At 35.0% G+C, this 18,293-nt stretch overlaps 1 protein-coding gene and 1 long non-coding RNA gene across 3 annotated transcripts in view; both read right to left on the reverse strand.

Annotated features, from left to right (window-relative positions):
- LOC133527696 (actin nucleation-promoting factor WASL-like) overlaps nucleotides 1-7,449 on the reverse strand; it is a 51,913-nt gene extending 44,464 nt beyond the window's left edge. Inside the window, exon 1 of one of the 2 annotated variants that reach the window (XM_061864832.1) lies at nucleotides 6,832-7,441. In XM_061864832.1, coding sequence (XP_061720816.1) covers nucleotides 6,832-6,918 — 87 coding nt within the window. In that variant the 5' untranslated portion in view covers nucleotides 6,919-7,441. Of the gene's footprint in view, nucleotides 1-6,831 lie in introns of both variants that reach the window. The other variant, XM_061864823.1, reaches the window with a different exon arrangement.
- A 914-nt stretch (nucleotides 7,450-8,363) lies between these two features.
- LOC133527858 (uncharacterized) lies at nucleotides 8,364-9,132 on the reverse strand. The gene is made up of 2 exons (XR_009800926.1): nucleotides 8,972-9,132; nucleotides 8,364-8,720 (listed from the first exon to the last, which is right to left on the reverse strand). It is a non-coding gene; the product is annotated as an uncharacterized LOC133527858 (long non-coding RNA).
- Nucleotides 9,133-18,293: the final 9,161 nt, after the last annotated feature.

Raw genomic sequence — 18,293 nt, forward strand, 5'->3', positions numbered from 1 at the left:
CACTATTATTTTGCGTATGAGATCGTCGTGTCGTGTTGTGTTCCCTATAATTTGACCAATATACTTTTCTGTAAATTATTATTTTATTTAATCATACAGTTTACTACTTTCTCGGACAAAAAAAAAATAGAACAAGGTAATATTGGAATTAAAAGTAAAATGTCTTCTTTTGTTACTAGAATGGATGTCAACGTTACAAAGAATTCAATCAGAGAACAGTTACGAAAACTTGTCCTTTCAACAAGTTTTATTTCCCACCCCACATCCCCTCATCGGGCTTTGGAAACTAATCAAAATTATAATAAAATTGTAAACGAAAATTTGAGCACTTCCGAATGGTTAAATATAATAAAAAACCTTTTATTTTTAAAGTGATATTGACATTGTAACACTTTTTACTACTAAGTTCTATTTTATTGTTAAGAAGTTATTTTATTAACTTCAAATTATAGATTTAGGAATACGTATTACGCAAAAAACTAGAAAAATATGTCATTTAATTAACTTATATATTCCTATACCAATCCGGATCCGGTCCGGCCGGTTTGCAATTCCTACTGGCATGCCCTCAAATCATACAACTCTTCTCTTTCTGCACAGACACTATTAACAAACCTTCATCTATGGTTGACTCGTAATTTTTACTTTACCGTATCGAGAGCCGATATTTTAATTACATTCAAATTTAGGACATCTCTGAGAAACAAAGAAATTTGATTTTAACTCTATTCTAATATCAGTCGAGGTAACGTTTTAATGGAAATGAAAAGTTTAATGCAAACAATTTTGACAAATCTTGCATGTTACTTGATATCGAACGATATGGCATTCGGCCACCGACTCTAGTTTGTCTCTGAATAAAAAAACTACGGATATACGTGAAAAAAGTTTAAATTTACAGCCATTTCACTTTTTGTTTATCTTTTAATTAATTTGTAAGTATAAAATTTAATAGTTTGTTGTGTTGAAAATAATGATATGGATGTAGATAAAGCAGTGTAGGTATATAACTGTACATAATTAGGCATTAAAATTCTCATGTGATCGTTTTATGAAACTCATTTCATTTGTTTCATAAACCCACAATCGTATTTTTATGCCTTTCATTAGCACTCACAAACTACTATTACTACTGATGATACTCGTAAGTTAAGTTGTTATACGTCATTCATGAAATTAGTTTTACACTTACACTAAATCAAAATGTTTGAAACACATTAACCTGATTGTTGTTACCACTGTACGCTTAGCACATGAGAGGCGCAACAGTATCTCGCCCGCGAAATAGACTACCCGTCTTTTTAGGGTTCCGTACCAAAGACTCGGTCCCTCTGTCACATCGCTAAACTCACAAGCGGTATTGAACTTTTAAGTCTAAGGAGAGACCTTGCCTCCTTATGTGTGTTCTACCGCTTGTACAATGGGCTGTGCTCTGAAGAATTGTTTGACATGATGCCCACGGCTACTTTCTATCACCGCACCGCCCGCCGTCGGCAGGGTGTTCATCCTCACACCCTAGAACCTAAATGGTCACGCACTGTGCGGTTTAAGAGGAACTTCCTCCCGCGCACGCTCCGGTTGTGGAATGAGCTACCTGCCGAGGTTTTCCCGAGGGTCTACAGTATAAGGTTCTTCAAAAAAGGAGTGTACATATTTTTAAAGGGTCGGCAACGCGCATGTAACACCTCTGGAGTTGCAGGCGTCCATAGGCTACGGTGACTGCTTACCATCAGGCGGGCCGTATGCTTGCTTGCCACCGTCGAGGTATAAAAAAAAAAATTACAGACATTCTCGGGCACTCTCGGGCAGCTTAGTCGGGCGGCTGTGCGCGCGTTGCTCACTTGACGTCCCCGCCGCTACGTAGGTACCTACTGTCATGTACGTCAAAATGCAGTCTCTAAGGAATGTAAACATGATAAGATGTATGTATAAACGAATCGGTGTACCTATGTATGACTGTAAACTTATATTACCTACTCCTTTTTAAAATTCGAAATTAATACTAAAGCAACCCTAGTGAGTCGGGCAAGTTTAGGTATGTATTTTCAAGAACGGAGGGAACGGACCTTCTGTTTATTTTTTATTTTCTGCTATAGGTCAAGTTGGATATCATTTGAAGGAGCTCAAATTGAACATTACAAAACAATTTTCTTCGTTGAACGAACGAATCGAACTCGTACTTGACTGTTTTTTTCTATATAATTTGGTTTTATCAACAACAGTCAGACGTTGAAGGATTTTTTATATTATATGAATTCATCTTTGATGTCCGTTGGGCTTGATTTGTATTTTAATATATAACCCGCAATTTTTGTGGAATATTCTAAGTGGTAAACAGTTTAGCAAAAACTACACGTGTGTTTTATTGTTGATTGGTTGCAATTTTATCAGTAAAATGAGCCAAAACTTTGCTCTTTGGCTTCATTGTCACAAATACAGTTTCTTAAAAACAGGCCGCATACTCATCACATACATGCTTACGTACACGAATAAGCATCTTGCATCGCACGATTAGCGTGCTGTAACTGTAAGCACGGAGTAAAGGGTAAAACAAAAAAATTTGCAACTTTTCGCTAAGAAATCTGAGTGAAAGACATAGCACATGCTACGAGAGATAAAAAAAAAGTAAACATAATGAAGCCATTTAAATTAACTAAGTATAACGCAAGAACAGTAATAAATCCACAGGTATTGTATATTACCTGCTTTTGGGAATATTATCGGGAACAATGGGAATTTACTTGGAATATTCTAAAATGGGAAATTACTGGTAATGGTAATTTACTAACGGCACAACATTAGTCTTGATAAACAGACGGACAACAAAGGGGGGTCCCGTTTTTGCCTTTTAAGGTATGGAACGCTAAAAATTTAATAGTGTTGAGCTAAGAGCTAGTTATATTTTAAAAAGGCTCAAGGTGTGCAGGCTCGAGCCTTCGCGACTAACGCCACCAAGACGACTTCTTGGAACATTAAACATACCCTGTGAAGAACACACCACTATCTTATATGCCACTGAAACGAGAGTCCAGAAAAATCGTAGTACATAATGACAAGTGATAACTGCCTAGCAACACGTAAACTCCGGCGGCATAATGATTCCGTGGTTTTCCTTTTCCGTACATGGAATTTCAACATTTTCTGTACTAACCTTTATCATTTCCTTAGTTGTTTTACAGAAAGAGAAAAGGTTTCTTTTTCAATCAAGTTTTTTGTATGCCTTAGAGTAGAGGGTAAATATATTGATATGTCCAATTTAATGTAAATATTGTGGCAATATTGTTGTAAGGTTTATATGTATACTTAATTTATTTTAATTAATTGGTTTGTTTTACCCCTTTTGACTGTATACATATAATAACACTTAATAAAATATCCTTATGGTATTGTACAACTATAAAATTAACTAATATTATCATTTTGTAATACCAAGTTAGTTACAATGCAATTATCTAAGGTTTGGTACTTTTTTAAAGTGTATAAAATCCTAAATGTACTTAAAGAAAAAATAAGTAGTATAACTATATCACTATTAAATGTCAGAAAATGAAATCAATTATAAATAAATTATTATCTTATAAGTAATGACACCTCATTCAATTAATATTTTTAGAAATATTTTCAAGGGCTGCTTATTGATTTATTTGAAAATATTTTTCCATTTCTGTGTAACTTTTCGGCCCATCTCTATTTTCAAGTCTATTGGTAATTCATGTCATTAAGGCAGGCGGTATAGACTAGCTTTTTGAAAATGCATGGTAAATTTCTAATGGCTCGCTTAATTTTAGGCAGTTAAGAAACTTATGCCTTTTTGGGTATGTCTGTGGCAAGCCACATACATACTTACTTTGAAAAGCCTTTATCTGTCTATTTCAATTGAAAGTGAAGCCTAAAATTCCATAATTTCTATATTAAGAAAATCTTTATAGTTCTTGTAATGTACTTGGTATAATCACCATCAGGTATACAAACATCTTAACACACCTCTATTTTCAAGGCATTAGATAGTGTGCATGTTCAGATATTTTTGAGCACCTCGGTTGCTTTAATATCCTGTTGGGGACTGTACACTGGCTATCAAATATTTTCCATACATTTTAAATCCAAAAACTATGGTATGGTCCCTTCACAAACATCATTACAAGCCAACATTCCAAAAATATATTTACACAACCTTATTGCCAGTGTCTTAGAGGCATAGGGTAAAGATCTTTTATTTTATGTTTACAGACATACCAGGGGTCTCTGCACTTTGCAACATCCTGTATCGCAGGGAACCAATTACAACTTAAATATCAGAACAAGTTAATATTTAAATTCTAACATTTGGTAAGAAATTATCTACAGCTAGTACTAAACTTAAAACTAAGGCTAATAATAAAATTGAAACAAAATGATTTATCAAATGCTTCTTCAGTGTCGGCATAATTCTGTGACTGCAGCAGTTTGAAAAGCAGTTTTTCCGCTTCCATTAGAGTGCAATCCCTGAGATTAAAGTTTATTTATTGCATTGTATGTTGACGCTCTGATGCATTCCTCAAAATAAACAAATATATTTTTGAAACATTGGCTTGTAAAGATGTTACTGAACTCGACTGTACAATTTGTACTAGTAGGACCTAGTGGGACCTTACAGTATGCAATTATCCATTTATATCATAATATGGACTGTCAATATTCCTCCTATTTGTTTTTTTTTTCATTGCATTGACATTTCAGACCTATCCTTTTTCAACAATAATAACTTGAATCCTAATAGGCCTAAAAATATATATATCTTGGTAGTTTAACATGTTGAAACATGGTCGTTAGAATCTCTACAAAATGCTCATATAGATTACCGATATATTGCTCAATATGTACAAGAGAGCCACCTTAAAAGTCAACCTACCCCCACTGACTGAGCCAGTTAGGATTGAGAAAGGCGTACGACAAGGAGATAAGCTCTCGCCAAAATTGTTTACTCTGGTCCTAGAGGATATCTTAAAAAGCCACAACTGGGAAAATCGTGGATTGAATATATTGAGTTGTTGCTTAAATAACTTGCAGTTTGCTGACAACATTGTTTTATTGGCAAATGACCCTGCTGAACTTCAATGATGATCCAAGAACTCAGAGATACGGTGTGGCCTGGAAATGAATCTAGACAAGACAAAAGTTATGACCAATACGGAAGTCAAGGCGAATATCACAGTTGGCAATACCGCCATCGAAACTGTCGATAAATACGTATATTTGGGACGAGAGATAGTGACCGGGAAGAGGAACCAAACCAATGAGATCAACAGATGCGTACGACTGGCCTGGGCAGCCTATTCGAATCTAGAGTTTGCCTTCAAAATGAAATTTTAGGCCGAACAAAAAGCCCACATATTTGACCAATGTATCCTGCCAGTTCTCACTTATGGAGCTGAAACCTGGGTCTTCACCAAGGACATACTACATAAGTTAAGCATTGTCCAACGGGCGCTAGAGAGAAAACTAGTTGGGATCACAATGAGAGACTGTAAAACGAATGATTGGCTGAGACAGCAAAGCAAGGTCACCGATGTTGTAAAACGCGTAGCCAGATTGAAGTGAGAATGGGCTGGTCATATAGCACGAAACACCGATTCGTGGAGCAAACGTCTACTGGAGTGGCGACCATGGGGGGAGAAACGTCCTCAAAGTAGACCCCAGTGGTGTTGGGACAACGACATCAAAAGGACTGCGGGGAAGAAGTGTCTCCAGGTCGCACAGAACCGTGACGAGTGGCATAAAATGAAGGAGGCCTACACCCGAAGGGTAGAGAAGGGCTAAAGAAGAAGAAGAAGTTTAACATATCTCATTATAATAGATACAAATCACCAAAATATGTAATATTAGTTAATAAAAATAAAAAGATAAATTTTAATTTAGTTGAGTTTGTTTATGTAAAACGAAACTTATTACCAAATTGATTCTGCTGGTGTCATATTGTTTCTAATTTGAATTGTCACAACCCTATCGCTTCAAGTGGCATATGTCATTTTTGAGTTATTGGAATTTAAATTTTATTTCAATTACTCAAATTTGACATTAAAATAACATATGGGAGTCTACAACCTATCACTCCAAGGGTTTAAATCACATTTTGACATGTGCCAACCTACCCTTCCCATTTTAACCTTTTGAATGCTTTCTCTCTCGGATCAATATGTGGCATACACACCAACATCTCAAATAGTGAGAAACCACAACCACTTTAGTGGCTCTTGGTGTTCAAAGGGTTAAAAAGACTAGACTTAAGTAGTAGCTTAAGTAAAAATATGGTACGGTATGGCAGCCCCTATTCAAAATGATCTAAGCACAACTATGTGGTTAAGAGAATAAGACACTTGTCACACTTAGCCATATATGCTGCCAACTCTGCATTTACATGACAATACATTCAAACCAGCTTAGACTGTTAATCTGTGCACATCATTTCTTTGACCAACATAAATCTAAATCCCATCAAATGTGGAATTGGCCAGCCACTGGCAGGTATACCATTTATAGCCCATAACAGGGAAGTGAGGATAAGAGATAAGGCAGCAGATCATCCATTGAGTTACAACCACTCCTGTTTATGTAAAGCCGGTGCACAGAGTTGAAGATAAATAATAAAAGAAGAAGAATGGAAGAAACCATAATACTAGAGCTTTGTAAAGCTATCTGCAAGCCATGTCTTGTAAACCAAATTAAAATTCGCTGTAGAAGCAATCGCAATCGCATTGATATCAACAGATAATCCACAGGCACGGCGAGATACGTAATCTTGTCGCTGAATCACGAGGCCTCGCCGATGTTTAGTAGAAGGATTGTACGCACCTGGCACTTCGGTCCGATGAGACTGAAAACCTGTTCGTTCTCCTCGCGGCTTAACAATACGCTAGGCCTATGCTCTCCCCTCGGCATTCTGTCTTCGCTACTTCTATGCTAGGATACCTTCAATCACTACACACAGGCACAGCCCCAGATGGCACTCATTCCTACTTTTCAATTGAATAAGTATAATTACTTTGATACTGTTTTTTATTTGGAAAATTAATAATTATTATGGTATTTTGGCTCAATTTAAATCCTTATTTGCGCCTACGAACATTAAAAACTAGTAATAAACTTTCTCTCTAAACCACATCTATCATAAAACTAATGTTGCCAGATTTTACATTCCATACTGTCAAAATAAACGACAGATGACTCAATGTGACACACATGTCACGACAGTTAAACATGTACGAGTAACTAGTAAGCAGCAAGTTGAAATTATAGAAAAAATTAAAAAAAATGGGTTTTTAGCCTCTAATTTGTTTTTGTACCCGGCTCTTTCAACAAAGGATTTATTTTATAGATTTTACTGCACAGGTACAGGAATTGCGGGAATTTTTCTCTGCCACTCTAATTACGTCTTAGTGAAAGTAAAAGAGAATGATCCCCGCAATTTGCGAACTTCGGTTTTTGTGGTAGGCCCCCTGTTCTCAGTACAAAATTGATACTCAAGCCGTAGCCACTTAGATGGTGGGTAAGCTGTGTATGTGTGCATTTTAGGGATGTGGACTTGTCGATTTTAATCATGTTATATATCGAAAACAAAGAATATAATACTCACTAGGAGAAGAACGCTAACTCCATACAAAAAAATGTCCCTTTCAAAAGTTCGTTTATACTAGTGGCGCTCTCTTTGTATCTCAGTACTAAAATTGACAACCGGTTTAGCCTGGCGGGTTTTGGTAGGTAGTGATCCAGTTCTAGCTAGTGGTTCTGGGTTCGAATCCCGGCGACGGAATTTCTTTTTGTATTTTTTCATTTTTTGTTTTTGTTGGGGTGAGGTGGGGTTGGGGTTTTTAAATTAGTATTTATCAAATAAAAAAATATTATGTTACATATTAATCAAAATCACAGGCATCTTTTGTCCTAAGAGATAATGATATCTATATTTTAAAGTTTATTCAATATAAAAGGTAACAATACAGTTTATTATCAAGTTATAAATATTTTTATTCCTATATATTAGGATCAAAAGAGCTTAATTCGTTCGAAAAACATACAATAGGCAGGAAAAAAGTCATTTTTTATACAAATTTATGTATCGGACGGGGCTTGTTGAACTAACTGTGACACTTCCATATAATATCTACATACCTATATGAATTTTATTCAATGAGACCACAGGTCGGTAATTTCGGTTCATTATTGATGTGGGTACCAAATAGTTAACCTATCCTGTGCGTGTGATTATCTTTTGATTTTTTTAAGGAGTTATTTTTGTTTAGGTTGTCTATTTTTAGCGCATGTTTTAATTCCCAGATCACCTTCATAACAATAAATAGAAGTCATTAAAATTTTCATGATAAAAACAATTTTATATATATACATATACTATTTATTGCATTTAATATAGATTTTTATATATCTAAAACATGATCTTTGGCACATCTGATTTTACTCCACAATTGCAATTAGTGTAACTTGTAATCATATCACATATATCAGCCCAAAAAACTAAAAATTACATGAATATATGACAGACAAAGTTGTTATTACATCTATCCGATTGTCGGACACTTTCTGCTCCACAGCTCAGTGCAGCGGTCTTGTTGATGGTCACCGGGAAACTACAACTAGTCACAATTATGTGTCGGATCCGTGCCTTTTGATTTTGAGCCTTTCCAAGGAAATGATATGACGCCCAAGGATTTTTTGCTCACGTTCACCCTCTAAAACAAAACAGTCACATTTTAAACAATACTATAACCTATGTCCCTAATTACTAACCTTGCTAATAGCTACCAGAGTTCTAAATTGCCAGCTAAAACAATGTTAGAATTTACATCTATGATGAATTTAGATTGTAATTTTGGACGAGATAGGGCGGCCGTGCGACTTAAGAGGGTGGTAAGATTAAATTTATATATTTGAATTTGGCAATAGTACACTTATTTTATTTATAGATTAAAATATTTCTTACCTTGAAATAATTGTTGTTTCTTAGTTTAGTACAATGGATTAAACTTTAACCGAGTCTGAGCGGAGATACTGTGCGGTGGATTTTTAATTTTAAAAATTAATCAATAAATCTATTTCAACAACATAAATCGTTATTTAATCATTTTATATGAAAACTGATAGTTTTGAAAAAGAAAATAGTTTTGCGTCAATGACTTTGACAGCATTGACATTGCAGACTTTTGTCTATGTTCTAACCGGCCAGACCCAAGTGCAAGGCTTTATGGAGGGTATATGTGCCTCTGACCTCCATAGATTTTATGAACATAGACAAAGACAAACTGAAATAGGTAATAATTTATATAAAATAATAATAATTTACATATGGTAGTGTGACATAAATCAAAATATTTGATAAAAATGATTTTATTTGTCCCAAAGTTGAATAGACAAAGTCAGATAGGAGCAATGTTGCTGTAGCAAAATATTTTTATATTAATAACTGGTATCTATTTCCAGAGCGTCAGACCACACATGCGCAATTATGAAGCGTCATATCTTTCTAAGGAAGTCGACAGGCCTTGATCGAAAATCTCTAGACAGCGGAACAGAATAGCGATTAATCGAAGCACTAAAAATGAACATCATAGAAATGCTAATCGATAATGAATACTTTATGATATAATAGAATAACTCAATTATAGCGCAAAACATATTTTCGCTGGTTTTGGCCGGCGTCCCGTGGGTTTCCGCCGCTGATTATTATAATATCGAACTCACAAAATCATACTGGTTGATAAGAATATATAAAGTTGTGTTATAATGGTTATCAATTCATTTTAGGTAGTTGAAATCCTTTCAAGTAAAATTAAAATAGTAAAAATTGATAGTTTATCGATATGAATTTATCGATTTGGCCACAGCTTTTGGTTACTCATTGTTAATCGTACAATTCGTACATAAAATGTGGCTGTGTGTGTGTGTGTGTGTGTGGCTACGGTGACAGCTGGCTTAAAAACCCATCTTTAGGAATATTATATCTATGCTAACGACAAGATCTTTGACCAATGTTGCCATGTTGCTGGTTATACGTCATGAATCAAGTATAACTGGATCCATAGATATATAATATTCCTAAAGATAGAGTCTATGCCAGCTGTCACCGTAGCCACACACACACACATAGCCACATTTTTATGTACGATTTAACAATGAGTAAAAAAACACAGTTGCATCTGTTTTGCTTCATTCCATTTTTAAACAAAACAAAATCAACCCTAGCTCCTATATTATAGGTTCTGATTTCAATAGCAAATTTCAGACTTTTCGTTGGATGGCTGGGCCCCAGGAGGATGAGTACAATATTGACACAACCACATTGGCAACCATAAAGGTATTCGTTTCTTGGAGAATACTCATATGAGCTTATCTTTACGACAAATTTACCGACAGTATCAGTTTGTTTACTTATTTTTCCCTTTTGCATTAAAGAAGTGAGATGTGAGATGAGAGAAGAGAAAAACCCAGATAATATGATGCTGATTTGGTTAAATAATTTAAATGCATATTTAAGTAGCACACGTAAACAGGTTGTATAGCAGCTTATCAGTTGATTTTTATTGAGTCTGACGCTAAACGAAGTCTATAATTATAAGACACGCCTATTGTAAAGTGTACACTTGATATTTATTTATATAACTTCTGGTTAAAGTTGTTATATGAACTATTATTAACTAGTTGTCGTTAATTTGATACATTTGACACGTTTGACGTTTGATACGTTTGACGACTGGTCTGGCCTAGTGGGAAGTGACCCTGCCTATGAAGCCGATGGTCCAGGGTTCAAATCCTGGTAAGGGCATTTATTCGTGTGATGAGCATAGTCAAACTGTGTAAACAGTTTTGCAGGAAACTGTACTAGATTATAAGTTTATTCCATGAAATAATAATAAAATAATAATAATAAAAAAAAAATTGTTCCTGAGTCATGGGTGTTTTCTATGTATTTAAGTATTTATAAATATTTATATATTATATATATCGTTGCCTAAGTACCCTCAACACAAGCCTTATTGAGCTTACTGTGGGACTTAGTCAATTTGTGTAATAATGTCCTATAATATTTATTTATTTATTTATTTGAGCTACTCATACACTACAGCGCAGCCAGATATTGTTTCAATAACTATAGTAAATTAAGTCTATAATAAATAACCGGTGATACATAATGAAAAACATTAAAATACACGAGTATTTTAATCTTATACCTTTAAACGAGCAATTCTTGTATATATATATGTATATATATTTCTGTGATCTCGGAAACGGCTCTAACGATTTCGCTGAAATTTGGTATATGGGGGTTTTTGGGGGTATACAATCTATCTAGATTAGTCTTATGTTTGGGAAAACGCGTGTATTCGAGTTTTCATTCGTTTTTCTTTCGACGCAGAATATGGTCGCTAATTTCGTGGTGCCGGCCACTGTCCGTCTGGTCCAGCGGGTTAAGACGCGGACTTCTAAACGAGTGTTACGGGTTCGAATCTTGCCCGGTTACTAACATTTGTTTTTTTTTTATATGTTCAAGTTTATATATAATTTTTTCGTTTTTATTGTTTTGGACAAGTTTAATTTAGTAAAAAAATGACCTATGTAATAAGAGAAATTGACAATAGATGGCGTTACTCTGTGACAAGTGCTGTAAGGTTAAAATCGATTGTAAATAATAATAACTGTCAGTTCACATTTTACTTTTTAAGTTTATGTAGATTATCACCTATACACCACCATATTACAATAAATAGTTATAACCGAGCAAAGCTCGGTCGCCCAGGTACTGCTTAATTATGTAATAAATAAATAATAATTAATATTATAGGACATTATTACACAAATTGACTAAGTCCCACAGTAAGCTCAATAAGGCTTGTGTTGAGGGTACTTAGACAACGATACATAAATATTTATAAATACTTAAATACATAGAAAACACCCATGACTCAGGAACAAATATCCATGCTCATCACACGAATAAATGCCCTTACCGGGATTTGAACCCGGGACCATCAGCTTCGTAGGCAGGGTCACTACCCACTAGGGCCACTAGGCCAAACCGGTCATCAAATGTACAGTTACATACACTATTTTATCTACACACATATTATAAATTTTCTATGATATATTCACTAACCCAAATTACAGCCAACGTTCGGGCATCGATGCTCTCTTGGCGGAACTCGTAGATATGTGGTGGCGTCAACAAAATATTTTTATCGCTCGTTTTAGACGAAACTTTTGCTATAGTTGCTTTACAATTTACAAACGAACACAACCAGATACTGATTTCTCTGTGAAAATACATACTTGCTCTGACTCAACGCGTAGTAACTGCTCCTGTGCTAGTATAACGAAAGCAGAGAGTACGAAATATTTGGGAGTTGTGGTTGATCAGCGCTTAACATGGCACGCTCATGCGGAGCTTCTTATGGCTCGAACACATAAACTCATTTGGGTTTTTAAAAACTTGAGACACATTGCAACGACAACCCTCATCAATCAAATATATGTAACGCTAGCACCAGAGACATGTCTGTCGCTTCGCTTTTTTTTTTTAATCTTTATTTATTTATTGAGGGTTTTTAAATAAATGCCACCCTCATAGTGGCTCTCTAACAAAACTACACCAGTCTAATTTTCACTATTTCTACGTGCTATGATATCGATAACCATAGAATAAAGGAGCCCAGCCTCTTCCGAAGCAGGGGATGCTAGGATGCTATTGACTCGGCCGAGGTCATAGGAACAGACATTAAGCAAGCGACGCTGTGCGACACCTCGGCGACATTCCATTGTTACATGAAACACGTCTTCAATTACTCCGCATACATTACAATTGGGCGAGTCAACTTTACGCATCAAAAAAGCAAAATTATTCAAAGGAATGTGGCCAGATCGCTTCGCTTGACAGACAGATGAAGTGTGCGAAAGGGAAGCCATGACGTATATGAACAAGCCATAAGTGCGAAAGAGGCAGACTACATATGAGAAAACGTAACCAATTTTGAGTTCGAAGGCGGCCGAGGCGGCCAAGATCATATTGCCGTATTTTTTAACGTGAAAAATATAAGAGAATCAAAAAGAAAAATATATATTAAGTAATTTAGTGACGATGGTGTCATGTTGTGTGCCGGGTTGTAGTATTTCAGGGCCAAAAAACCCAGGAAAATAATCATTTCACAGGTAATTATGATATTACTAGCGAAATTTTCGTAACGATATTTTATCAAATTAACAGCATAAAAAGTGTAAAAAACCAATTTATACAGTTCATTATAAGTTTTTCTTCAATTGTCTGTTAATATTTTATCATATTAGTCAATAATTTAGAATATTTTGTGTAAAAACCTAAACTGTTACTTTACGCTAGGGCTTGACAAAATGTTCATATGACTGTATCGATAACTTGTCGGTATATTAGTAGGTATGGAATTAGTTGTTCACAAGATATCATTAAGATATTACCTTTATAACCGACTTAAAATAATAACGATTGTTATAATACCTTTTTTGAAGGTGCACATGTTTAGCGATAAATTTAAACTTCACTTTCCAACACAGTACTTACATTTTAACCACTTTTCCACGGCTTTGCCGCCAACACAAGGAAACACAAGACAGGGTATACTTGTACACAGCGTATACACACCCAACCCAACTTGTCAGCAGGAAAAGGCGCGAAATTCAAATTTTTTTTGGTAAGTAACTCTTTGCGAACACATTTTCAAACAACTTCAACTTTTTAAACACATTTGAAAAAATAGTCGATAATGCAGTTAAACATCGATAGATTATTAATATGTTGTAACATGACATCACTATTTTTGTTCGCACATAGACAATTTACGCACACACTTGCATTTCATTTTTGGTCACACTTTCGAAGTTTGACAGTCGTTCTATACTATCCTATTTCTATGGCTAGCACAATCTGTCTTGACATATTGTGTTCCCATATGGGGTGGGGCCACAAAAACTAAATTTTTGGAGCTAGAAAGAGCCCAACGGTCATTACTCAAAGTAATATACTTTAAACCGTATAGATTCCCTACAACCGAGTTATACAAAACTTGTGATTTACTGTCTGTCAGGAAATTGTACGTATTACAGATTATCATAAAAAAACATAAAACTACCACCTTTTCGCCAGATGTTATAAATAATCGAAGGAAAAAGACTCGAATTATCCCTATACCGTCCACGAGCACTGCATTTGCAAGAAGACAACATGCATCACGGTCCGCCAAATTATACAACGTCATCAACGTATATCTAAACATTTATCCTACTTCATCATATGAGTGCAAGAGTAGGGTAACAAAATGGTTAAAATCTAAGACCTATAAAGAAATTGAAGACTTATTAGAATGACGCACACACACACGCACGCACGCACGCACGCACGCACGCACGCAAGCATGCACGCACGCACGCACGCACGCACGCACGCACGCACGCACGCACGCACGCACGCACGCACGCACGCACACACACACACACACACACACACACACACACACACACACACACACACACACCCACACACACACGCACATGCACGGGTATACTTTAAAATTTTTAAATGTATAAAAAACCTTAAACTTAAGTTTTATGTACGCTTATAGGTCATGTTATGAATTGTCAACCCTTTGTGGTAGAGCGGTCGTCTCTTAATACAGGTATCCTGAATACTTAAAAAGAGGCACCAGCATGGATATTGAAATGTTTACTTTAAGTTACTGAATAAAATTTATTTTATATTTTTATTTATTAAGTTACTTTATAATTAACAAAATATATTCATTTTATAATTAAAACTAATTAAAAGATAAACAGTAAGTCAAATCGTGGTAAATGAAAACTTTTTTTACGCATGTCACGCATCATTCGTAGTTTTTTTTTATATTCAGAGACAAACTAGAGTCGGGGGCCTATTCTGTATCATTCGATACAAACTAACGTGCGAGATATGTCAAAATTGTATGCAATTGAACTTTCATTTCGAACAAATAGGCATCTCGATTGATATTAGAATAGAGGTCAAATCGGATTGCTTTTTTTTTCAGAGATGTTCCATATTTGAATGTTATAACATAACCAAATCGATTTTGATGTAGGCATGAAGTAATTACCACATCATCACAGATAAAAAATTATTGTAACAAAACTGTTTATCGTAATGTTGGCCATTATTCACAGATTTTGAAGGCATCATAGAGGGTCTATGATATGTGTGTAGATAAAGATGTTTATATGATCAGAGCTATAAATTAATCCACAATGGCTAATCATCCCTGTGGGTCCCCCATATTGGGTCATTCTTCTCATTTCCTTTTATTGAAAAAAAAAGTGATAACTGATAACCTTGTAGTACATCGTTTTTTTCCTTTTTTTTCTTACGTTATTTGCTCTCGTCGCCATTGTGACGTCTAGGCTCCGTTATGTGACAAGGTGGTAAATAAAATACAAATTGTGAGCGTGTGCTTTGCGACCCATCCGCTCGCCCTGGCACTTGACAACGGAGTGTCGACTTGCAGGTAGTTCGCAATCATACTTTTAGTGTTTAAACGAAAACGTCACATGATATATCAAAACAAAACTTATTTTATATATAATCTAACTGTAATAGGTTCCCTTTTTAAAAAGTTGGTCCAGTCCATGGTTGCCAACATTTTATTAAAAATCGGTTAATCTAAGCAACCATGGTCTGGACCAACTTTTTTAATATGGCAACTTTCAAATAAGCTTTTATTTTATTTGATATTTTGATATATCATACGACGACATAACAAACAAAAAAATAATTAAAAAAGAAATATCCGTACGTAATTTTACTAGGCAACCTACTTGCAATGTATCACTGTGCATTTTATGTATCATTTATTTCTTATCATAAATAAATAACAGTACCTGGGCGACCGAGCTTTGCTCGGTTATAATTATAAAAATTAAAAAATAAACTTGAACATATAAAAAAAAAAACAAAAGTTAGTCGCCGGGTGAGATTCGAACCCGTAATACTCGTTTAGCAGTCCGCGTTATAACCCGCTGGACCAGACGGACAGTAGCCAGTAACACGAAATTAGCGACCATATTCTGCGTCGAAAGAAAAACGCATGAAAACTCGAAAACACGCGTTTTCCCAAACATAAGACTAATCTAGATAGATTGTATACCCCCAAAAACCCCCATATACCAAATTTCAGCGAAATCGTTAGAGCCGTTTCCGATATCACAGAAATATATATGTATATATACAAGAATTGCTCGTTTAAAGGTACAAGATATGAGGGTGCATATACCTTATAACTAGGGCTTGCAATTCGATTATACGAATTTGTCGAATATTCGACCTGTTTTGATATTCGAATATTCGGCCGCTCATTTTTCGAATATTTTTTATTACTCGAAAAAAATTATTTCATCCGCTATAGTAACAATGTCTGTTTTGCCGGGTATTTTTTACAGTGAATGAGGAACGGTATGTCTCCAAATGCGAAGGAAATATTTTTTATTGTTTTCTTGTCGATACCAGAAATCGGCGGGGGTGAGCTGTTTTCAGTTTTTGCATAACATGGACATACCTTGTCATTTAATGGTAATTGCCCCATGTGTAATTAATAATTATATACTAATTAAATTATTTTATTTCGGCTGCCTTCACGTCACGTCGCAATCAAAACCTACGGAATATGATTAATCTACCTATTTTGCACAGCTTTCTGTTTAAGTGAGAAAAAGTTTCATCTAGTATTAAAGCAAGCTTCCTTAGATAGTATAATTATTATTGTATATCCATTTTACTCCACTCACATCAGTGGATGTAGAAAGATCTTTTTCTATATACAAATAAAGCTCAAATAAAACTCAAGGCGAAACAAATTAAAAATTGAAAATATAGAAAAACTTAGTTACTTATTACAATAGCACAGAAAATTAAATTTAAAATAAATAAAAAAGCTTAGCACTCGTTTTGTAATTAATTTTAATTTTAGTTCAATCATTTCAGTCTTGTCTTATTTTAATATTATTCGATATGATAAAGTTTTTTTGTAACTTTAATTCTATATTTACTTAGTTATTAGCAAAAATTAAAATATTTAAACATAACCGAACGCTCAACCTTAAAATTTCTAACTTTTTACAACAGTATTATTTAACTTGCTGTCAATGACATAAGTATCAAAAAAGACTTTAATATTGTCGAAACCAAGTTTTGTTCAACCGCTGGTCTATAACAAACCAGAATACGGATGGCGTCAGAATAAAGGTCGTAGGTGTGCTGCGGGCGCGGTGCTCGGGGCGCCCGCCTGCCTGCTTTACCACTTCGTCTGCTTCACCCCCTCATAAACCTAAAATCCGTCTATTATATTAATAGCGCCTTAAATCAACTATTTTACGAACTTGTTAGCATTTTTAAAAAGACGATCGGAAAACTTTAAAAGCAAGAAATTAAAGATTTCCACTGCTCAAGAGGTTGAGACTTGAGAGATAACGACCTGTAAGTATGTATCTGTTAATAATCTTATACCTTTAAACGAGCAATTCTTGTATATATATATATATTTCTGTGATCTCGGAAACGGCTCTAACGATTTCGCTGAAATTTGGTATATGGGGGTTTTTCGGGGTATACAATCTATCTAGATTAGTCTTATGTTTGGGAAAACGCGTGTTTTAGAGTTTCATGCGTTTTTCTTACGACGCAGAATATGGTCGCTAATTTCGTATTACCGGCCACTGTCTGTTTGGTCCAGCGGGTTAAGACGCGGACTGCTAAACGAGTGTTACGGGTTCGAATCTCGCCCGGTGACTAACTTTTTGTTTTTTTATATATGTTCAAGTTTATATACAAATTTTTTAATTTTTATTGTTTTAGACAAGTTTAATTTAGTAAAAAAATGTAGTTAAGATTATACACCACCATATTACAATAAATAGTTTTAACCGAGCAAAGCTCGGTCGCCCAGGTGTTTGTGTTCTAAAGAAATATATCTATACTAAACCTACATTTTTTGTGTTTGAGTTTCCTCATAGTCGAAATGAAAAGTAGAGTGATTAACTCGGGTAAAAGTAACCATCCTGCCCTCGTACTATTGGCGCTCGAACGAAATCTCGGTTGGTATGGTTCACTTTCCACCCTTGGTTAACAATCTACTATACCTGCTCAATTACTGTATTTCTGATTTTTATAGGCTCTATTTTGTATTGGTGCTTGGATATTATTAATGTTTTTGTTTTATTGATCTTGATCTTAAGTCCAAATTCAGTAAATAATGTGGTCCATT

This window comes from Cydia pomonella, chromosome 1, assembly GCF_033807575.1.
Source record: "Cydia pomonella isolate Wapato2018A chromosome 1, ilCydPomo1, whole genome shotgun sequence".
In the NCBI taxonomy this organism is placed as follows: domain Eukaryota; kingdom Metazoa; phylum Arthropoda; class Insecta; order Lepidoptera; family Tortricidae; genus Cydia; species Cydia pomonella.